At 39.2% G+C, this 25,085-nt stretch overlaps 1 protein-coding gene across 5 annotated transcripts in view; it reads right to left on the minus strand.

The window, feature by feature from the left end:
- The window catches only part of vegfc (vascular endothelial growth factor c), a 56,331-nt gene that overhangs the window by 25,443 nt on the left and 5,803 nt on the right, over positions 1–25,085 (minus strand). For all 5 annotated transcript variants that reach the window (XM_047812764.1, XM_047812761.1, XM_027146108.2 and 2 more), the window contains 3 exons: positions 5,137–5,344; positions 4,376–4,566; positions 1,649–1,788 (listed from right to left, as the gene is read on the minus strand). In XM_047812764.1, coding sequence (XP_047668720.1) covers positions 1,649–1,788; positions 4,376–4,566; positions 5,137–5,284 — 479 coding nt within the window. In that variant the 5' untranslated portion in view covers positions 5,285–5,344. The remainder of the gene's footprint in view (positions 1–1,648; positions 1,789–4,375; positions 4,567–5,136; positions 5,345–25,085) is intronic.

The following is a 25,085-nucleotide window of genomic DNA, read 5'->3' on the forward strand; positions in this document are numbered from 1 at the left end:
GAACATTTCACAATTAAGATTTACATCATGATTACTCATGGCTTCCAACAAATCGGATCAGAAAGGCAACGGCGAGTCCAAAATCCCTGATCCCAGACCCTTTAAAATAAAGGACTTGCACTGTGTCTACAGATGTGGCTGAAAAACCAAATCATGTCTGATGTCCAGGGTTTATGACTTTTAATTGGATTGTGTCATTAGACCGAGCCACTAAATAGAATGAGCCAAAGGACAGAGCTGTAGTACTGTGAGAAATAAAGGAGAAATTACACTCGTGATGTCGCACACAAAATGTATTAAACTATTCATTCATTTTCTACCACTTATCCGAACTTCCGTGTCATTGTGTTTATAAAAATCAAAAAGTTTTTAATGCAGTAACAAACTTCCAGGGAATGAAGCTGGACCTTATCAAACTATAATAACTATAAAAACTAAAGTAAGCATATTCATTCATTCATTCATTCACTCATCTTCTACCGCTTATCCGAACTTCTTGGGTCACGTGGAGCCTGTGCCTATCTCAGGCGTCATCGGGCATCGAGGCAGGATACACCCTGGACGGAGTGCCAACCCATCACAGGGCACACACACTCTCATTCACTCACACACTCACACACTACGGCCAATTTTCCAGAGATGCCAATCAACCTACCATGCATGTCTTTGGACCGGGGGAGGAAACCGGAGTACCCGGAGGAAACCCCCGAGGCACGGGGAGAACATGCAAACTCCACACACACGAGGCGGAGGTGGGAATCGACCCCCCGACCCTGGAGGTGAACGTGCTAACCACTAAGCCACCGTGCCCTGTATTAAACTTTTTTATGTTATTATTACATGATTTGCTGAGTGTTGGCTGTGTGGTCAGGTGATTTTTGGGTTTGTCTCTTTTTTACTTGCCATATTTCCAACAGTTAAATGAAAAAAAAAAAAAACAATGATTATGTTTACAGTCCTTCAGCACATGTTTTTTCCCTATTGGTTTATTTAATGATCTGCAGCATTAACACTGGTTCAAACTGTACGGACGGACTAAAAGACCTCGATGCACTCTCAGGAACCCTTAAAGAGCAAGACACTTTATTGTTGCCAAACCGTCCCTTTAAGTGTCCCTCTGTATCTGTATGGTAACTTCATTATAAGCCTGACTAGAAGTTCCTTTTGTGTCAGGAAGCCTTGTGTGAGGCTACAGAAATGACTGGCCAAGTTAAAAGTCTATTGTGTTGTGCTACCGTACGCCACTGAGAGCTTTGCCATCCAAAATACACACATCTATGCGAGAAGGACTCCGCTGAGAGCCCCGAAGAGCCAAAGCACACTTCAGGAGTGTGGAGCAAATGTGCTCAGCTGGAGATCTGATCTTCTGTAAACGTCCCTCGAGCAGTGGCCACATTCATCATCCTCAGTGCTCAACACTCCGAAAGATGCTTATAATTATCCGAGCATGTTCGGTAATTAATTTTAATGTCAGTAAACAATTTTAGCTTGATCTAAAAAAAAAACTTGACGCGTTGACGACGTTCCAAGGCTAACACACCATTTATAGAGCGTGGTCTGATTTATTACAGTCAGGTCTTGGGTTACGGCGATGCCGAGTGTGCAGAGTGCATGAGAATAAGAGCAGGATAATAGAGAGGAAACTCACTCTGGCAGCGCTCGCCGGATGATGGAGTGTTTCTGTCTGTACACGTCCAGCTTGGACAAACAGCTGCATGAGGTGTGATTGGCGAAGCTGATGGTGACCGGTTTGGGCGGCTGCTTCACGGGGACTGTGATCTCAAACAGCTGCGGAAATGACCCAAAAAAATGCAGATGATGAGTTAGATTAATGAATGTTAGAATATCAACAAATAAAAATCAGAAGAAGGTAAATTATTAAAGCACAGGATAATAAAGGACGGACGAGGAATGTACGTTTGATCCGGTTATAGATTAAAAAAAAAGAAAAGAAATACGTTGCTTTTTCAAGGGATCGCTCTCTTCATTCATTCATTCATTTTCTACCGCTTTATCTGAACTACCTCGGGTCACGGGGAGCCTGTGCCTATCTCAGGCGTCATCGGGCATCAAGGCAGGATACACCCTGGACGGAGTGCCAACCCATCGCAGGGCACACACACACTCTCATACTCACAGACTATGGACAATTTTTCCAGAGATGCCAATTAACCTACCATGCATGTCTTTGGACCGGGGGAGGAAACCGGAGTACCCGGAGGAAACCCCCGAGGCACGGGGAGAACATGCAAACTCCGCACACACAAGGCGGAGGCGGGAATCGAACCCCGACCCTGGAGGTGTGAGGCGAACGTGCTACCCACTAAGCCACCGTGCCCCCGGATCGCTCTCTTATTTCATTTTATTTCTAATTCATAGTCAATGACCTGATTTAAACCCTTAATAGTGTACCAGGTAGTATTTAACCCTTTTAACTACTACGCCTATGTTCCATGTTTTTGATCAGTATAAAGAAGCGTCTGATGTCGTGTCTGTGAGTCCGATCTAAAAAGGCATCAGGACTATGTCGTTCTTTCGGCGTGTTTTAGACGTGCGTTTGTCCGTCTGTCGATGATCTTACACTGAAGTTTAGTGTTGAAGAGAAATCTGAGCTGCTTTTTAGATGAACAAACACTCGGAGCTTCTCAGAGAGCAGAAATGGGTTTGAAATCAACAGCAGAAGAAGAAGAAGAAGAAGAAGAAGAAGAAGAAGAAGAAGAAGGAGTTGATGGATGATCCACTGAAGGTCCATTAGCTCCTACTGATGAAGAACAACAGTGAGGTAAACAAGATGAGGTAGTGCTCTGAGTAGTGTTCTCGCTATAAAGCACTTAAACACCATTTTTATCCATTTACTAGTCTATATTCCTTTCCAATGGCTTTTACTGAGTGCTTCAGACCGCTCTCCACAATAAAAGCACTGTAGTGGGATATTTACAGTCGGCTGAGCCTGCGTATCGTCTGCAGCAGGTGACACGAAGGTCAGACGTAACCTGAGATCCGTTTAAAGTGGCCTGGAGAAGTAGCACGGTGAAGGGGTTAAACTGACACAGGTGTCTGGCGAGTGTCGAGAAGAAGAAAAAGAAATAATAAAATCGCATACAAATGAAATTGTCTATCACACGGACCGGCTGACACGAAGCAGGCCGGGTTTACAGAGGAGGGAAATAAAAACTTAGGGTTTGTATGTAGAGAGAGGATTCATTTATTTAAACGATTCTGTGTCGAGTAAAAAGGAACATCTTCAAAACACAGAAGGGTTTGAAACATAATGTGTGTGCGAAGATTTTCAGCCACAAATCATCTGAGTGGAAATCACAAGCCTTGTTTATCACAATGGAAGTATTTATTTCTGAATATATAAATAAATATACATATATATATAAAGAATATAAACAGATTTAAAAAACGAGGCAAACCGAATAGTTTGTCATATAAGAGCAGGTAAATTTCATATGACACACAAACGTAAAGACAATTTCAGATAAAATATCTTTAATCTCTAATCTCTAATGAACAAATCTGGATTACAGACCAGTGAATCCACTGAGCAGCAGAGAGCAGAATCGACTCTGATCCTGAAGTCAACACTCACACACTGACTCTGTGAGGAAGTACGAGAAGCTCAGCTACTAATGACTCAGAGCCACTCACTAATCACCGAGATCTACATCTAAATGTGTCTGTGACCCAGAAATCCATCAGCTGTCTAGCAGTTTGCTGAACACTGAAGCTAAACACACACACACACACACACACACACACACACACACACACACACACACACACACACACACACACACACACACACACTAACTATCTATCTATCTATCTATCTATCTATCTATCTATCTATCTATCTATCTATCTATCTATCTATCTATCTATCTATCTATCTAACTACCTACCTACCTACCTGTCTGTCTGTCTGTCGCTATGTCTGTCTGCCCGTCCGTCTCACACACACACACACACACACACACACACACACACACACACACACACACACACACACACACACACACACATTATCTATCTATCTATCTATCTATCTATCTATCTATCTATCTATCTATCTATCTATCTATCTATCTATCTAGCTGTCTGTCTGTCTGTCTGTCTGTCTGTCTGTCTGTCTGTCTGTTGTCTATCTATCTATCTATCTATCTATCTATCTATCTATCTATCTATCTATCTATCTATCTATCTTTCTGTCTGTCTGTCTGTCTGTCTGTCTGTCTGTCCGTCTGTCCGCTCCTCCATCTGTCCGTCTGCTGCCTGTCTGTCTGTCGCTATGTCTGTCTGTCCGCCCGTCCGTCACACACACACACACACACACACACACACACACACACACACACACACACACACTCACGGTTTTGCTGATGAACGAGGTGCTGATGTTCATACACTGCAGCTCCTCGCTGTTGCAGCAGCCTCCACATCTGTAGACAGACACGCAGGGGGGTTTATAGAAGGTGTTTGTCGCCGCCCCAAACTCTTTCCCCACATCTAAACACACCTCGCGTGGCACACACAGGGTCTTTCTCCACTCTGCCTCAATACCTGTTGCACAAGGAGACAGAGAGGCAGACAGGAAGGCAAATAAAAAAAGAGCAACACGTTCCACTTATCTGTGATCAGGTTTAAACGTTTGTAGCACTTTTACATTTCACAACATGCAACATGTCATTAATGCACCAGGCAGTAATCTGTTCATGTCTCATCTGTGATACGGTGATCTATCTATACTATGTAAATAATTAATAAAAAAAATAAACACTAAGTAATTGTATACAAAAATAAATATAAAAAAATCTCTAAAATATATGCGATAACATTTTCTAAAATAATTAGCAATTATTAAAAAGAATAAAAATTAATAAAAAAATAAAAAAATACAATAGTACAAAATATACATGATATAAGCAACATTAAAACACAAACTAAAATCTAATAATAATAATAATAATAATAATAATAATAATAATAATAATAATAATAATTATTAATAATATTTAAATAAATTATGCTCTAAGAGAGATGAATTATTACACGCTTACGTTGCAGAACAAACTCAAAGCTCAAAGCCAAAGATTATCTTATCAACAAATGTTCCTAGGAACAGACGCTTACTTTTAAATATATCGAGGTTGAAGTAGGCGGCGGCGAAGTTGAGCTCCTCCGAGTGAGAGTCTGGGTCTCTGTGAGAGAAGCGAGGGCTGATGGTACGCTTGGAGTGGCATTTTACGATGTTCCAGTAACTGGGGTAGAGGAGCCTCATCAGCTCGTCCACGCTGCCGGCAGAACGCAACTGTTCCTCCAGATCCGGCTCTGACAGCTCCTAACACACACACACACACACACACACACACACACACACACACACACACACACACACACACACACAGCATGAAAAGAGAAACCGAATAAAGTGTTTTTAACATTTAACATACTGTCCAAAATATCACTGGTAAAGTTTGAGCACTTCTTCTAAAGTATCTAAAGAAACAACAACAGTGAACGTCATCCGTCTCGTCTTTAAGCGGTTTTCACACCACCAGTTTAGTCGTGAGAGCTGTCATCTGGACCCTGGTACAGAACCTGAGACTCCCTGTAGTCCTGATGTTCGCTTGCTGTGAATCACATGAACGCGACTCAGGACTCGTTCAGGAAGTAAAGTAAACAGTTTTGGCCCGATAATGACATCATTAGTTTCCACAAAACGTTAAATACGAGAGCAGGGAAATTTTGTGGGACACAGAAGAATGAGGTGAAGAACTACTCTCATCCATCCATTTTCTACCGCTTATCCGAACCTCTCGGGTCACGGGGAGCCTGTGCCTATCTCAGGCGTCATCGGGCATCGAGGCAGGATACACCCTGGACGGAGTGCCAACCCATCACAGGGCACACACACACTCTCATTCACTCACACACACACACACTACGGACAATTTTCCAGAGATGCCAATCAACCTACCATGCATGTCTTTGGACCGGGGGAGGAAACCGGAGTACCCGGAGGAAACCCCCGAGGCACGGGGAGAACATGCAAACTCCACACACACACAAGGCGGAGGCGGGAATCGAACCCCGACCCTGGAGGTGTGAGGCGAACGTGCAAACAACTAAGCCACCGTGCCCCCCTCAGGTGAAGAATTAACTGCGATAAAAAATAAATAAATAAATAAATAAATAAATAAATAAATAGATAGAGATTTAAAAAAAAACACGGTGAGTTGATAAGCACCTGCATACATGATAGAATTCAGTTCGAATGTGTACAATTGAGTGAATCTGAAACCAGACCAATGCTGCTGATGGACTCATTCAGACCGCAGCAAACGATCCCAGAGTGAAAACCATCAAAGACGAGTTTCATACTGGTCACAGGGAGCGCAAACCATCACAGCACAGAAATGTCAAGTCTGAATCATGGACCAATGATGATGATGATGGAGAAAAATGCAGATAAATCCTAATCTTAAATCCCAAGAACTCCAAAACAACATTGTGGTACTGCATAAAAGTGCAGAATCATCATCATCATCATCATCATCATCATTTGAATTGTGCTGTTCAAAATATTTTAATCTGATGCACTACTTTATCAGCAAATAAAAATGTACGTTTGATGGATCATGAAAGCTGGGACACACACACACACACACACACACACACACACACACACACACACACACACACACACACACACAGGAGCATACACTGGAGATCTGTCTAGTTCTGATTATTTTTGAAAATGTATCAGTGCAGAAAAAAATGATATCGATTAAGTAATTATTCTAGATGTTACTCTTTTTTTTCTGCTTCGGGTCACCTGTGTGCACAGAAAAGGAACCTGAACGTTAGCTTGGTGAATATCTCCCGACCGCATCGGCGTAGCAGATTTAATCTGAATCTCCTTAGCTGGAATATTAACTGCTCCGGTGTCTTTACCTTTAATAACTACGTGCACACGCAAAGTCTCCGGTGATTCACGGCCTTTAGTGTACAATGGCTTCTTTGTGAAAATATCTGTACACATACAGGAGAGATTGTCCAGACCTGACAGAGGGATTAAGATCAGGACCGGAGTCGTACCTACGGCAACACTAACAGGACATTCGGCTAGACTCGTGAGATAGAGAGTCTTCCATTAACAGTAGGGTTAATTTGATCTGATCCTCTGACAGCTAGCAAAGACTTAACACTGGATACTGATTTTTTTTTTTTAGACCTTTCTTTACATACAAAAATAATCTATTTAATTATATATATATATATATAGGATCGGAATTAAATTATGTTACAAGTGATGACTACATCACAACATTTTGTTTTTTTCAGCTACAAATCTTTCATTTTTTCATTAAAATCTCAGACAGATATCAAAATTGCTCACGGTTTCAGTCTCAGTTTCAATGAAGTAAAAGTCATGTATCGTATCAGCTCTAGTTAAAATGTTTTACTAAACGTACGTCCACATGAACGACGTTTTTTCCACAACGTGTGTGAACAAGAAAAAAAAAACAGCATATTTAGACATTATACAGAGATGGGGGACTCGACTTGACTCGAGTCAGACTTCAGTCGCAAATTTGAGACTTGCAAGTCAAGTCAAGTCACCTTTATTGTCACATGACAAATATTGCTTGACAAATATTAAAAAAAGACTGGACTTGACTTTGACTTGACATTCATGACTTGAGACTTGATTCGGACTTGAGTTAAAGGATTCAGAGATGGGGACTCGACTTGACTCGAGTCAGACCTAAGTCGCAAATTTGAGACTTGAGACTTGCTTGACAAATATTAAAAAAAAAGACTGGACTTGACTTTGACTTGACATTCATGACTTGAGACTTGACTCGGACTTGAGTTAAATGATTCAGAGATGGGGGACTCGACTTGACTTGAGTCAGACCTAAGTCGCAAATTTGAGACTTGAGACTTGCTTGACAAATATTAAAAAAAGACTCGACTTTGACTTGACATTCATGACTTGAGACTTGACTCGGACTTGAGTTAAATGATTCAGAGATGGGGGACTCGACTTGACTCGAGTCAGACTTCAGTCGCGAATTTGAGACTTGCTTGACAAATATTAAAAAAAGACTGGACTTGACTTTGACTTGACATTCATGACTTGAGACTTACTTGTGACTTGCACGTGTGTGACTTACTCCCACCTCTGACATTATATTTAAAGTGTTCCATCTCATCGTGGACCTCTTGGATCATTTTTATCGTTTTTCATCAACCTAAATCGTCGCTTTTGACCGTTTTCATTAACAAACACATCTATCAGGTTTTAACTCCACACACGTGTCACGTTTGCTGAGCTGAACGTACACTGATGGATTTTATTTCACATTGCTGTAAAAAAAATCTCTACATTACATTCTCTATTTAACAGGAAAAGGGGCGGAGCTTCCAGGATGTTATTTATATTGGAGACGGTCTATACGGCCATATTTATTGTAAAAAAGAAAAAAAAAAGTTAAATAAATGCTCTGTTTGTGTTTACGCTCGAGCCGTTAACGTACTTATTTGTTAAACTGACGACGACATCATGCAGAAATGTTGCCAGATCTGGTTATATAGTCATAGAGTAAACATTACTGGAGACTGTGGAAAGGGAATATCATGATGAGATGATTCATAGCATCATATTATTAAATTATACAATCCTAGAAAATAAAATTAGCCCAGAAAATCATCATAATAAGCAGCTGGAAATCTGAAACTGCCAAACACAAACAAATCATCCAGTCGTCCGACTCCATCTCTATACGTTATGAATGTATACGAATACGCATACGAATAAAAACCAAATGATGCAGAAAGAGAAGCGTCTCTGCTCCTTCAGAACATCACACCACACGTTGTAGATCACTCCGTAATAGACTGAGGTTTCATCGCTCGGCTGCTGCGTCTGTGGGCCTCCGAAACTGCAGGTCCGTGTACGGTGATAAAAACAAACGTCTGTGTGCTGAAATGCCCAGAGTCTCTGAGGGACTGGGTTTTGGCAGGGTGTGAAAACATAAGCAGGCGGCAGGCGGCATGCAGTTCATGATGGAAAGCGATACGGCTTTCTGGGAGACTCCAGGACGTGCGCCATGACAGATCGACACCAGCGATAAAGAAACAGACTCCGTGCTATGAAGTGGTAAATGTGAAAATACAATTAAATGTAAAAATGTGTGAGTCAAAACTGCATGACCCTGGAGTACAGCTTAAATATTATTATTATTGCTATTATCATTATTATTGTTGTTGTTGTTGTTATTCTTATTCTTCTTCTTATTATTATTGCTATTATCATTATTATTGTTGTTATTCTTCTTCTTCTTCTTCTTCTTCTTCTTATTATTATTATTATTATCATTGCTATTATCATTATTATTGTTGTTATTCTTCTTCTTCTTCTTCTTCTTATTATTATTATTATTATTATTATCATTGCTATTATCATTATTATTATTGTTGTTGTTATTATTATTCTTCTTCTTATTATTATTGCTATTATTATTATTATTGTTGTTGTTGTTGTTATTTTTCTTCTTCTTCTTCTTCTTCTTCTTCTTCTTCTTCTTCTTCTTCTTCTTATTATTATTATTATTATTATTATTCAATTGATGAATTCTTTACACTCTTCAGATGAGGCATCAGTCTGGTTTTCCACATGAGAACAAATTTCCAAAGTTTCAAACTAGGAAAAACGATGAGCTTATGAAGAGTGGAATAAGTCTGAGTTATAGGTTTGGAATAGGTTTGAGTTCCAGCACATTCTGCATAAGGTGAGATAATCATTCCGGCTTATCTTCAGTACAGAATGGAAATCAACTTACGGGCACATTTTCGATCAGTGAAAACAAACAAATGATGTCGTGTCTGTGGGTCTGATCTAAAATAATCTGTCGATGATCTTACACTGAAGTTTAGTGTTGAAGAGAAATCTGAGCTGCTTTTTAGATGAACAAACACTCGGAGCTTCTCAGAGAGCAGAAATGGGTTTGAGATCAACATTTGTGTGTTATTCATGTGTTATTATTTCTCAGTTTAATCCCGTGGAGCTGATGGATGCGATCAAGTGAACCTCTCTCTCACTCTCATTCATTTTCTACCGCTTATCCGAACTTCTCGGGTCACGGGGAGCCTGTGCCTATCTCAGGCGTCATCGGGCATCGAGGCAGGATACACCCTGGACGGAGTGCCAACCCATCACAGGGCACACACACACTCTCATTCACTCACACACTCACACACTACGGACAATTTTCCAGAGATGCCAATCAACCTACCATGCATGTCTTTGGACCGGGGGAGGAAACCGGAGTACCCGGAGGAAACCCCCGAGGCACGGGGAGAACATGCAAACTCCACACACACAAGTGAACCTTTTGGACTGATATCGTGTCATCTAAACACGTCTGTGAGTCTTTGTTCTGTTGTGTTTGTCCGTCTGTCGATGATCTTACACTGAAGTTTAGTGTTGAAGAGAAATCTGAGCTGCTTTTTAGATGAACAAACACTCGGAGCTTCTCAGAGAGCAGAAACGGGACTTTCATTTTTCACTCATGTTTTTATGCTTTTTTAATATTTACACTATTGGCAGTCTGTAGTACGCTATGGAACGTCGATCTCGTCATAATTAGCAGCCACAGAACTCATGCAGATGGCGCATAGGTCTTCTTTGTGCTTTGTGGATATGGTTCTGTCTCAGCGGAACCCCAGAATCACTGAATCGTTTCATTGCTCTCTAAAGAATCATGTCAGAAGGAAGAAATGAGTTGTAGGAAACAGTCCCACGTTAAGCTCGCTCCTCGGTGCACAGGGAGCTCAAATCCCACCGAACGGTCTGAACAAGCCCATTGTGCTCGGCCTCGTCCGTGCCTTTTGTTTGCGCCGATGGTGGAGATAACGTGCCAGTCGGTTTCCTACGCTAAACAATAGGGAGCGTGTGAAACGGTGATGTGTGTGTGTGTGTGTGTGTGTGTGCCAGCTATGTGAACACCTCCACACGTCACCGTGTCTCCAAACATGGAGGTCGCGTAACACCAGAACTGTCTCAGTACAATGCACTATTTTTACTCATCCATTATGTCATAAATAGAGCAGGAACGGGAGGACGACCTCAGAGCCTGAAGCGTCTGAACCAAAAACGGCTCTCATTGTTGCTTTATTAGCACCAAGAGGACAGAAATATTTCCTAGAGAGAAGAATCAGAAAGTTCCGGTTCCATTTTAGTCACACAGCGACACGATGAAATAAATCCAGGTCGAGGATCATTTGTGTTTACATCACATTAAGCACAACAGTCTGCTTCCTAATGACTGTTTGTCTTTCTGATTCCACACCGGCCGTGTTTAATGTGGGAAAAAGATCCTCCATGACTCAGTGCAGAGGAGTTAATGAATGTTAAAGAGACAAAGATAACACTCTGGCTGAAGAACAACTAAATTACAGCAGCCACCCACACTGACTCTGCACACTGACTCTGCACACTGACTCTGCATATTCACTCTGCACACTGACTCTGCACACTGACTCTGCACACTGGCAGAGTCAGTGAACTCTGCACACTGACTCTACACACTGACTCTGCATATTCACTCTGCACACTGGCAGAGTCAGTGAACTCTGCACACTGACTCTGTACACTGACTCTGCATATTCACTCTGCACACTGACTCTGCACACTGACTCTGCATATTCACTCTGCACACTGACTCTGCACACTGACTCTGCATATTCACTCTGCACACTGACTCTGCATATTCACTCTGCACACTGACTCTGCATATTCACTCTGCACACTGACTCTGCACACTGACTCTGCATATTCACTCTGCACACTGACTCTGCACACTGACTCTGCATATTCACTCTGCACACTGACTCTGCATATTTACTCTGCACACTGACTCTGCACATTCACTCTGCACACTGACTCTGCATATTCACTCTGCACACTGACTCTGCACACTGACTCTGCATATTCACTCTACACACTGACTCTGCATATTCACTCTACACGCTGACTCTGCATATTCACTCTACACACTGACTCTGCATATTCACTCTACACACTGACTCTCTACACTGACTCTGCATATTCACTCTGCACACTGACTCTGCATATTCACTCTACACACTGACTCTGCATATTCACTCTGCACACTGACTCTCTACACTGACTGCATATTCACTCTGCACACTGACTCTCTACACTGACTGCATATTCACTCTGCACACTGACTCTCTACACTGACTCTGCATATTCACTCTGCACACTGACTCTGCATATTCACTCTACACACTGACTCTGCACACTGACTCTGCATATTCACTCTGCACACTGACTCTGCACACTGACTCTCCACACTCACTCTGAACACTGACTCTGCACACTGACTCTGCACACTGACTCTGCACACTCACTCTGTACACTCACTCTGTACACTGACTCTCCACACTGACTCTGCACACTGACTCTGCACACTGACTCTCCACACTGACTCTGCACACTCACTCTGTACACTGACTCTCCACACTGACTCTCCACAATGACTCTTTAAACTGACTCTGCACACTGACTCTGCACACTGACTTTAAACTGACTCTGCACACTGACTCTGCACACTCACACTGTACACTGACTCTCCACACTGACTCTAAACTGACTCTGCACACTCACTCTGCACACTCACTCTGTACACTGAATCTCCACACTGACTCTTTAAACTGACTCTGCACACTCACTCTGCACACTGACTCTGCACACTGACAATCCACACTGACTCTGCACACTGAATCTTAAAACTGCACTCCATACTTACTCTCCACATTGACTCTCGACTCTGACTCTCCACTTTGCAACTCCACACTGACTCTCCATGCTGACTCTCCACATTGACTCTACACATTGACTCTCCACGTTGCAACTCCACACTGACTCTCCATACTGACTCTCCACACTGACTCTCCACTTTGCAACTCCACACTGTCTCTCCATACTGACTCTCCACACAGACTCTCCACATTGACTCTCTACCTCGCTCTCCACACTGTCCCTCCAAACTGACTCTCCACACTGTCCCTCCAAACTGACTCTCCACACTGACTCTACAAACTGACTCACCACACAAAACAACCATCACTTCTGATTGCCAACGAACAGCTAATAAAAAAGAAAGCACAAAGAAGTTATAAAGCATCTTAAGAGACAAATCCCATGTCCAGCTTGAGACGAACAGGAATGAGAATGAGGGACTCACTGGTCTAAACAAGGCGGGGAGGAAAAATATATATTTTACAAACTTTTATCTATTACTCAGATTGTCTAATGACAGTAAGGACATTACAGTAAGAATTCCCAAATTGCGGAATGCTGTTAGACTTTGGCCAAACACAACAGATGATATAACATCTCGATATAATAAACAAATAATAAAATCCGACACTGCCTTGACACTGACCTTTTGCTTTCTATCTGAGGATTACATTTACAAATCTGTATTTAGATTCTTTAATATTGGAAATTTCTAAATCCATACAAGATTTGCCAAAAAAATGTTTTGTTGCCGCCAAAATGCACAAATCTAACAGATACGGAAGCCCCGCCCCAGAATGCTTCTTATTGGTTGACACATGTTTCAGTCAGAATATCTTTCTCAAATGTTTCTGCTTTACTTTTTTCACACATCGCTTTATGTTGCTGACGTTCTATAGCAACGGCTCATTCGCAGAGTGGATTCTCCAGTGTGTTTTAGGTGTTTTATTTAACAAAGAAGCTGCATGATCTTTGATATGGTGAGGTTTCAGCTCAGAGAGGTTTGGAAAGACTCCAGTCTCTTCCAGACAAATGACTCTATAATTTATACAGTAGATAAACGGTAAGAGGCTGGTGAGAAACAAATTGTTTACAGCTGCTCTAACATAAGTGCTAACAGTTACTAGCTTGTTTCGTGGATGTTTCACAAAGTATTAAACATAACTCTAAATGTAAAATAAAAGTACCATGTGTTGTTGTTTAGTTAATGAAATGTTTTAATGATTGTTAGATTGCTGTGTTATAGGATGAATAAAATATTTCAGGACATGATGTTAATAGAACTTAATGACCATCAGGGTGATGCACGAGGGCAAGTCGTGGCCTAACGGTTAGAGAGTCTGACTCGTAATCTTAAGGTTGAGGGTTCGAGTCTCCGGCCGGCCACGACTGAGGTGCCCTTGAGCAAGGCACTGAACCCCCCAACTGCTCCCCGGGTGTGTGTTCACTGCTGTGTGTGTGCACTTTGGATGGGTCAAATGCAGAGAACGAATTCTGAGTATGGGTCACCGTACCGTACTTAGCCGTATGTCACGTCGTTTTTTTTTTTTTGAACTCTGCTTCATCACAGTGCACCAAAACAGCGTTTCATTCAAAAGAAAATCTTTGTAGTTACAAGATAACAAGGTACAGGGTTTATAGGGTAAAGAACCAAGAAGCCACTTCCACTAGAGATTGAGGTTAATGACTGGTCTGGTAATGAGTTTCATGAAGATACACAGGAACAACATCATACACAAACCACAGTATCCGTCTGACAAACTGAACAATTCGATCCAACACAATCCGATCAGGTGAATCACAAATTCAAGACAAAATATAAAAAGCCAAAGCAACGCCATCATGAGATGAGTCAGTTTATCCAACGGTCAGCTTTGTAATCGGGCTTTACGTGTAAGGAGATTTTGCAAAAATACAGTGAGAGGATGTTTCGGATTTCCTGATACAAAAGGAAAAAACACACACACACACACACACATTCCTGTTTCATGGCTCAAAGTCTTTTCTCTGGCTGGGAGTCAGAGACAACACAGGCCAAATAGGGAAGAAAAGCCAAGATTTTCAAGTGGTTTTGTGAAGTTCATAAACCTACGCAGGATCGCTCGGTTCAGCAAGGGAATTCCTTATGACCTCCATCTGAGACAAGGAGAAAAAAAAAAAAAAAACTTGCACCAGTTCCACAGCATCTCATCCAACTCCTTGTTAAATTACCCAATCCCAGACATCAACCGTAGGCACGCTGTTTGCTGCAATGTAATTTGTGAAGCTCTAAATTTTCCATTACTGAAATCAGCATCAAAATTATCACAGGGATGAAGATATGACTCATCATGTCAACCAAAATATCTGAAAAACAATGTCATAACAGACATGATTTAACCATAAATCCTGCGCTGACATCACTGAGACAAGTCGCCAGACGACCCAGGGGATGAAGGAGTGTGAAACTCGTTCCCATCCGAAATGTACTCGAGCGTGCAATGAAGGAAACGACACAGCTGGAACTCTGAAGAGCGACACAAATGAAAGGAAATGGGCTGAGACTGAAAAGCAAACAAAGAGAAAACAAGGTCACCTTATTACTTCCCTCCTCATTCTGACTGCGAAAGTGTCTGCAAATGCGACTGCGACTGCACTTTCCGTCTGCGCCAGAAAAAGCAAATTGGTATAGCAATAAGAAACCAAAAAAAAGATCTCCCTAAATTATTTCAATTATTAAATTTCTTTTTTAAATTATTTCAATTATTAAATTTTTATTTTGTTTTTATAAGATAAAAAAGTATTTGTTAAATATTTAAACATTTTATTTTACTGAATTTAAAATACTTTGTAAACATAAATAAAATGTATTTTCTTAGGTTTAACTTTTCAAGCTTTATTTTTTTCATCTATAATTTACATAAAAACATCAAAGTAAATTGGTTTTATTTTATTTGTGAAAACTGAACATAAATTAAATTAAGTACAATCACTTTTAATAAATGTCTTTTTATGTTTTTTTTTTAATTGTATATTTTTTATTGTAGTATTATCTGTAAAACACTTTGTATTTAAATAAATGTTTGGTTTAGTTTTTAGGAATTCTTTTTGTCCTTCTTGCTTTTAAATTTAACTTTAATTGTGGTAAATGGAATATTTCTATCTATGATTATTTTATGTATTATTTTTCTCTTTTTTATTTTATGTCAATTTTCTATTCAAGCTACAGTATGTGTAAACCTTTCGTTATAAATGATCTACAGAAATAAAATGTGTAATTATTATTTAATTGTTTTATTTTTAGCTTTTTCTTGGCATTATATTTATCCACTTACATTTTCACATTCAATTTTGTACAAAGATTTTATCTTTTATGGATTTTTTCTTGTCTATACTATTCTGCACCTCGCTTAATGTGTCTTCTACATTTACCCCAAACATCTCAGTGAAGAACATGGTAGAAGGTCAGAAAGTGAAGTGAGTGTACTGTTGTACAGTAAAATGAAGAAATCTGTGAAATTAGTACAATGTCCAGAATCTGCTGCAAACTTTATTCTGATGCTCTATAGACAAACAATGGGACTGAAGCTGAGAAAACTCCAGAGAAACAACCCATCTCACACTGAGACATTCTCACACTCACATTCTTTTGTACAAATTTCATCCACCATTTTATTAAAAAGGTTTTCTCAGGTAAATGTGCAAAATATGAGCTTTGAAGTTCTTGAAATATGAGAATGCTAATCAGTAGCTTATATTCTGACTAGATAAATAAATAAATAAATAAATAAATAAATAAATAGGACAGTCCCAGAATAGGACAGGCCATAACTTTGTGCTAATGTAGCCTATTCATTAGCTAACTATTGGCAAATCAAGCTAACAGCAAGATATTCTAGCATTTTGGACATTTGTTATAATAGATAACATTCTACTGAGAACAATAAGTTATTCTTCCGTCTTGCTTTGCAATTCCATTTAGCTTGCTAAATCCTAAAATATCACACGTCTTTAAGCTCTATAAGCTCTATCTATCTCGACTGCTAAAGGCTTTTAAGTTAAAAGGAGAAAGTCATTCGTATGTATTATATTAATACATTTTTAGCCATCTAACTAACATTAGCTGGTCTTAGAGGTTTTAATCTTTACACATAAAGGCAGCTATATTTTCAGATTTGGTTAGTCAGGATGCTAACATTAGCTCACCTGACAGGTTATATCGCAATGTTTATGAATAGACATTAACCTGGAAGTTTCTAAAGTGAGATTAATTGTGATATTTGTGATTTTTTTTTCCCTGTCCGTTAGCCATTAGAATTTGTGATATCTTTACAGCTTATTGTACATGAGACATGTCAGACATGTAACCTGCTAGCCTTATGTTAATTAGCAGGAGCAGGTCAGTATTTTAAACGATCCCATTTCACACTGAGTTCATGCTAAGATTTTAAATACAGAATTTTTAACCCATCAGTTGTCTTTGGTTGCACTGGTACACTGGTGCTGCGATAAATCAATGCAAGTGACAAAAATAGACAACATTGTTCAGTCAATGTTGTTCTGAGATTGGTCCTGAATCACTCTTATGATTCAAAGTTAGAAATGTTTAAGCTAAATTAGGTTCTCTGGTATGATACTTAGAATCTTTATGAATATGGACCCAGGCATTTAGGCCTGAGCTGAAGCTGCTTGTGCACTGTGTGATAATTTAGTTAAGGTTTCTGTGGTGCAATAAATTATTAGCCTGGAATACAGGCTACTACTTAGTAATACCACAGGGATATTTATCCCAATGATCTGTAACCCAAATGTCTGAATGCCCAATCTCTGCGCCAATAATGCGATCCTTAAAACACTTCAATCTAAATGAGACACAAAGTGCTGCCTGTTTTCTAAGCTTCACAGCAACTATATAGGAATTTGAACAATATACAGAGCAGTTTAGAGGTTTTTTTTTTTTTTTTAATTCGTCCTACACACATCGGCGATCCAGACTTACCTATAAATACAGACACACATATACTTCTAGTAAAGAAATGTTTGTACTGAGCTCTGATTTGAAAAAAGATACATAATCGAATCATGTTTGAGATACTTTTAGTACATTGACCAAGAAGACAAGAAAAACAAGACAAAATTCTGTGTTAGCCAAGACGGAGAAGGAGTAGGACATTAACCTTGAGAGCTTTGAACCATATCCGCCGTGTCAGACAGGGTCGGTTTAGGTTTAGAGCTTTAAAGACAGACAATAAAACCTCAGACCGAATCCTAAACTCAACCGGAAGCCAATGAAAGTAAAAACCGGTCTAATAAGATGCAACTGATTTGCAACTGAAAGGAGTCTTTAACCATTTTTTTATGATAGAGATCATTTCTGCTGTCCAGATTGAGGTGGGTTCTTTCCACTACTGATGGACAGACAGTTATGAAGGGTTCTGGAAAAGGACCTCATCGTTCACTGTGTAGGCAGTACCAGGATTCGCAGAATGTGGAAAGGAACATAACCCTCAAGAAGAGTCTTGAGTTAGAAGATTTTCCAGACAGGTTTTTTTTTTTCATGAGAATTGCCTTGAATCTGATGCATCAGTTACAGGAAGCTGGTGGAACGAGATGAAGTGGGGTGTGATGTGGGCCCTTATGGTTTGGTTGAAAATCCGAAGCACCAAAAGAAAATAATAGCATCAATGAGATATTTTTGGTCAACTGTCCAAACTGAAAGATGTTGGACATAAAGTGTAACCCAGCTGATTCAAGAAGATAAATAAAATTACTTTTGGGTAAAGTTTAAAAAGATCAGTATCAAAACCTTCAGGATCTAATACAACTGTAAATCAGCACAGAGGTGTCATAAGTGAAAGGGAAAAGGTCCCAGCATGGAACTCTTAGGGACTTTTGCATAGAGCACAAAGCAGGAGTTTGGGTTAAAACATGACCTATCTGTACCACCATCAATCTTTAATCTGAGTAGATGTAAGTCACAATAAAAACTTACACCACATGGCTAGCCTGCTCTGAGAAGTGTTAAGTTGAAGCTGTATTGAATATCTTCTGTCCAATGAACGTGTGAATAAATATGATGATGTCTCTTGTCCCCTCCATTTTTAGTTCTTAATAAATGCTACAAATATGTGGGTATTTGTGTGTTATTATATTTCAGGATCAGGTCATAATGCTACTAGGTTCGGTAAGCAATCCTAACTACTGCGACTACTACTTTTACTACCTTGCCTTAGTAGGTATTTCAAATGAATACTAACTAGCCTTAGTAAGCAATTCAATTCGATACTTAATAAATTAGGTCATCAATCCTTCCTACTACTACTACTACTACTACTACTACTACTACTACCTTGCCTAATGCCCCTTTTCCACCGAGGCAGTTCGAGTGCTGGTTCGGAGCCAGAGCCTAATTTAGAACCAGTTCTTTTTGTTTCGACCGCAGTTCTGTTTCCTTCTTAGAAGGTTCGCCAGTGGAACCAACTTTGAACCAGCACCCATGCTAGCTCTGAACCAGCACCCGGTTCTTTCCGGTGGAAAAGAGGCATTAGTAAGCAGTTCATACTCCTATTAACTAGCCTTTGTAAACAATTCATAATGCTTCTAACTAACCTTAGTAATAAATGTTTACTACTACCTACTAGTGCAGATTTAGTAGGCAATCCATACTACTGCAACTACTACTTTTTCTACTCCTACCTTGCCTTAGGAAGTATTTCATACGACTACTAACTAGCCTTAGTAAGCAATTCAATTTAATACTAACTAGATTTAATAAGGAATTCATATTAATAAGTATATCATACTGCTACAAACTAGCCTTAGTACATGATTCCTACTTCCATTAACTAGCCTTAATAATGTCTACCTGTACTTAAAACACGAATAAACGCTTTCCATGTCAATGCATTAATACATCGTTTAATTTAAACTATATAAAAAACGATTCATTACAGGTCCAGTAAATCTGCGAAAACGAAAAAAACGACTAGCATCAGCTCTAGCTCTGTTTTGACAGTGTGGTTAAAAAAGCTGTTTGCTCTGACATATTTGCTTACACATTGAGGTTGGCAGCCTGCAGCTTCCTGAGACACAAAAAAGCCACAGTTTAGAAATAAGTGAAGACCTTTGCAAAAATACTGCTGATACTCCAAGGCGCCACTCAACCACAAACCAGACTCATGAAGCCTAATGGAGGAAAGTAAGCAGCATTACTTACTGCTTTCAAACAGCATTACTTAAGCTGCTAAATCTTATTAAAGTCCTTCTGCTGAAGTCTTGTCAACTCGGCAGCCATATTGGATAAGTTCCTGAGTAGTTCTCAGTCATAATCAGACCCGTCTAAACGAAGCGGGAGTGATGACACATAGACCAGAGACGAATTAACCAGAAAATGTTTTCATCATTTTGCGCTTTATCTTCACTAATCTTAGATAATTTCATCTGTGAAACTTTTATTTGACTATAATTTATTGTGTAAAACCGCTATAAAACGGATTTCTTTTTTTATTTTGTCAATGAAAACACACTGAACTTGCTTTTAAAAAGATGCTGTATGAATAAAACATCTAATTTATAATCTGTTAGCTTGTCATGTAATCTTTTTTCTTATATCATTTTACTTAATTATTTACCGTAAGTTTATCTATAAAACACTTCAATTAAAATAGATTTTGTAAACTTTTATTTTTAAGCATAATTGTTTGAGTCTAAATGAATTTTTTTATTGAATTGAATTCTATAGCTCGTATTATTAGATCCGGTGTATTTTAACTAAACTGTATTTTAAATGGTGATTGGCTTTTTTTTTTTTTTTTTACCAAAGGGGCGGGGCTTACATTACACCATTGTTAGTGCCAGTTTCTGACCCATTGATATTTTAAGCAGTGGGGTGTCATTACTTATTATCTACAGCCAGATTGTCTACAAAACTTGTTTTTTTTCTTTTCTTCAGTCACGTGAGCAAAAGTCAGGATAAAAAAATTCTGCCTTTAAAGTTTTGTCACTCAAAATCTTTCAATCCTCTTACAACCTCAATTATTTGATCTCTTTGTTTACCACAATGGAAAAATCTGTATTTGGACTACACAAAGGAAGGAGCTCTATCCAACAGCCAGCCGAAGAGGGAATCACGGCTGGGTCATTTCGCCAGACGACTATTTAAAACACATGCGAAAGTCTAGAGAGGACAACTGAAGAAGAAGAGGAACTAGAATTTTTAAGAAGATTTACAGGAATGCTGATGTAATCTTTAGCATGGAATTAAAGTAAAGGTTCTGGTTTGGTTGAATTCTTGAATCATGGACAGCAGATCTGTAAAAGAATGGACCAGAGCTCCTGCAGATCCATTGTCATTAAATATGAAAGAAATGAATACCCCTTCATAAAGGTTCAATATGGGAAATATAGTGTCTTTGTCCTAAATGTAGTATTTAGCTACACGCCTTTAAAAATAGACGACCCTGAAGAGTTTTATGTAGAAACTAAGAAACCTTATTTATGTAATGAACCTTTATAGAAGACTTTAAATGGCTTTTCAGACTGTGCTTAATCTTAAACCCTGCTTTTACCCACTGGTAAAAGTAAAGTTTTTGGTTTTTGTGCATCCCAGGAGGCTTAACGCAGCCAAGGAGGATGTACACAGTGATGTTTTTCTCACTCTTGTTCTTTATTAATCCAATCATTGTTTTTGATGCCAAAAATATGTAAATATGAAAAAAGGTTAAACCGGGGTTTAGGAATGTACAGTGTGAAACGTCAGATTTTGAAAAATCAGGTTTAACTGTTAACCTCGTATAAAGTATTATTCGTTCATTCATTTTCTACCGCTTATCCGAACTTCTCGGGTCACGGGGAGCCTGTGCCTATCTCAGGCGTCATCGGGCATCGAGGCAGGATACACCCTGGACGGAGTGCCAACCCATCACAGGGCACACACACACTCTCATTCACTCTCACACACTCACACACTATGGACAATTTTCCAGAGATGCCAATCAACCTACCATGCATGTCTTTGGACCGGGGGAGGAAACCGGAGTACCCGGAGGAAACCCCCGAGGCACGGGGAGAACATGCAAACTCCACACACACAAGGCGGAGGCGGGAATCAAACCCCCAACCCTGGAGGTGTGAGGCGAACGTGCTAACCACTAAGCCACCGTGCCCCCATATAAAGTATTAGCAGTGTGAAAATTGTAACTTCATAAACGCAGGATTCTGTTTAGCCAGAGTTTATAATCAATCAATACAAGAATTTATTTGAATATTAGGTTAAACCAAAAAAAGACCATAGATAACTTTGGCACCACAACTGGAGCACCACTGACTGCATATCACTCTCACAATAACCTCGGTCATGTTTTAAAAGAAGCACTAATTAAACAGATAAATGGTGTGTCATGTAGCACATATTTTAGCCACTGTACTGTGTGGGCGATGTCGCAACCCGCTAAAGACAGAACGCGTGAAGAAACCATATCAGGCAGGAAGCTGTGATGTGGATAATTCTGAAACGGAAGCAATGCGGCTTTTAAATTCTGCTTTCTGTGGAAGTCACGGCTTCTCGTTGGCCAACGTGTTAAAGCAATCTGTAAAGAACTGCAGCACTACGCTCCGTCCGGCTCCAGCTGAAAACACGAGCGTGAACACGCTGTGGGCAAAAGGGCAGAGTTCACAGACACAGGCGTTTTAAACCGACTGCTGACCCTGACCGAGTGTTAGCCTCCGCTGGAACAGATTAGGACGGGTGTAACGGATATGGTGAAGGCCACCAACATTGAGGATTATCATTCAGAGAACTCAAAGAGAAGGAAAATAAATTATTGGTTTGATAAATCCAGTGAGGTTTGTCTGTTAGCTAATCTAAGTTAACAATGATTCTATAAGGCTGATCTAGCTACCCAATTATTTTCTCCTAAATATCAATAAACATCTGCTAAATTCTTATATATTAACAAAGATAGAAAAAAATAAACCACAAGATTTCATGCTGGATCATAATCGACATCCCGACTGTGATGAAGCAGATTTATCGCTACCGATAAATTATTTTAAAATGAAAGAAAACCCTGAAGTTGTTGATCTCACTCATTACACACCATAATAATTTTACATTCATTAAACAATCCCATACTTTTATTTGTTTCACGCAATTTTTAATGTTACGGAATAACCATGAAACCGGTTAGTTCCGGTTCTCGCTTACGTTATAGCAGCTTGTTCCGGAACCCGTCTTTAAACAGCAAAAATAAAAAAATCAGCTTGTTACTCAACACGCAAACCCCTCTGTCCCGAAGATGTCGGACAACTTACGGCTTTCCCCCGTGACACTGAAGTCTCCTTCCATGAATAAATCGGAAACAAACATCTTGTTGAATGAGCGGTTACTATAAGAACGATTAAAAAGTGCACTACACTAGAGTGTGATTAATAGCTGTACTACTGTCAGAGCTGCGGTTATGGGAAATGAATTAACACCTTCTGACCAATCAGAGTTGAGAATTAAACAGCGCTGTGGTATGAAGTTGAAATGTAATAATATGGGCTTGACTTTATTCTGATACATTACATGCAAAGCTAAAATATAACGTTAAGCTAAACATTTTAAATAATACAGTCTCTTATTGTCCTAGGGTTAGGGTATTTTTACGCCGGGACCTTTATACTGTACGCCGTCTTTAAATACGGTTAATTACGGTTAAAAGTCTCGATTAAATCTATTAGACTTTTAGCTGTTTTCTTTTGTTTTTTTTCGCTTAAATTGTTAGCTTCGGCACTAAACATAACACTGAAACAGCCATGCGGCTTAATCTTACACAGGAAGTAATGAGGCTATCTTTCTTTTTTCTTTCTTCCTCTTTCTCTGGTGCTAGGAAAAAGGTTTTCAAGTGAGATACAATTCCATTCTTTATTAGCTACAAAAAACTACCACTTCAGAAAAACAACAAAGAAAAATATTTCAATGTGTCTGCCTTTGCTTCAGATTCCGCCTCGCTGCGTAAACGTGCCTTTTAAATAAATAAAAGATAAAGTGTGGTGTGTATGGATAAGTGTTGTACAGCTCAAGGGCTTGACATGAATGGAGACCATGCCGTGGACCGTACCTAAACATGTGGCTTGTATTTCCTCTAAAGTCTTCACTTCCTTTTACTAAATATTGCATTAATGTCTGAAGGCTGTAAAGTCGTTACCGCTTACAGTGCTGCACGGCTACGAGTAACGTGGCGTGTTAATGAGCTGTACGCATGTAATGAGGTGCAGGCCTTCGTTACGGTGTCAGACCTAAAATAAGAATAAAAAAATAATGGTTTGAATCTTAATTAGCTGTATCCAGAGTCTAAATCAAAAGTTTTAATCGCGGCTCTGTTGAAGTAAATGAACGATTTCAAATTTTTTTTATAAAATCTTCCACAGAGATCGCAAGCATCGTATAGATAAAACATTGAAAGCATTCAAAGCCCACATTAAACACCCAAAGCTGAATAAGGAGCATATTAAAGATAGTAAAAAAAAAACGAAACATTTATGAGACGAATCAGCAGTTTTTTTTTTAGTTCTATACTATATCTATTTGTATTTTTATTTCTATTAACTATACTTAATGAAGAAAAAATAAGAGACGTCAGACACAATAATGCCGCGAATGACAGAACGAATCCTACTAAGAGAAAGACTTTACATAAAAGTCTACAGTCTGTAAGTTTGCTGGACAATTTACTTTCAGAAATCGTCACAGACATTTCACGCTCGTGTTGCACGGAAAATCTTCACTGTTATTTTGTCTTTTACAAAACAAAAAACAAAAAAAAAAAAAACAAACAAGAGATAAGAATACTTCCATGGTGTCCAGCTCTACTGCATTATTCTGGATTCTGATTAGTCGAAATCTTTAATTTTCTATAACAGTAGTATAACATGGACAAGCTGCAAGAAACAGGTTTATAATGGATTATTGTGACTGTAAAGATATATATATATATATATATATATATATATATATATATATATATATATATATATATATATATATATATATATATATATAACACTTATGGAAGCAGTATATGTGCATATATTAATGTATTTACAATAAGTGTGCTATCGTAGAAGCTCAAGTAGTGTAACGCATCATGTGGTAAACATCCCATAATATTACTGCTGAGAATTGGAATTATTCTAACCAAAGCTATTAATGCAGATATTGTCCAGACCTGACAGTGGGATCAAATCCAGAGACTGTAGCAATGCAGAATCAAAGAATCAGTGCAGC

The sequence above is a fragment of the Tachysurus fulvidraco genome, chromosome 4, assembly GCF_022655615.1.
Source record: "Tachysurus fulvidraco isolate hzauxx_2018 chromosome 4, HZAU_PFXX_2.0, whole genome shotgun sequence".
Taxonomy (NCBI): domain Eukaryota; kingdom Metazoa; phylum Chordata; class Actinopteri; order Siluriformes; family Bagridae; genus Tachysurus; species Tachysurus fulvidraco.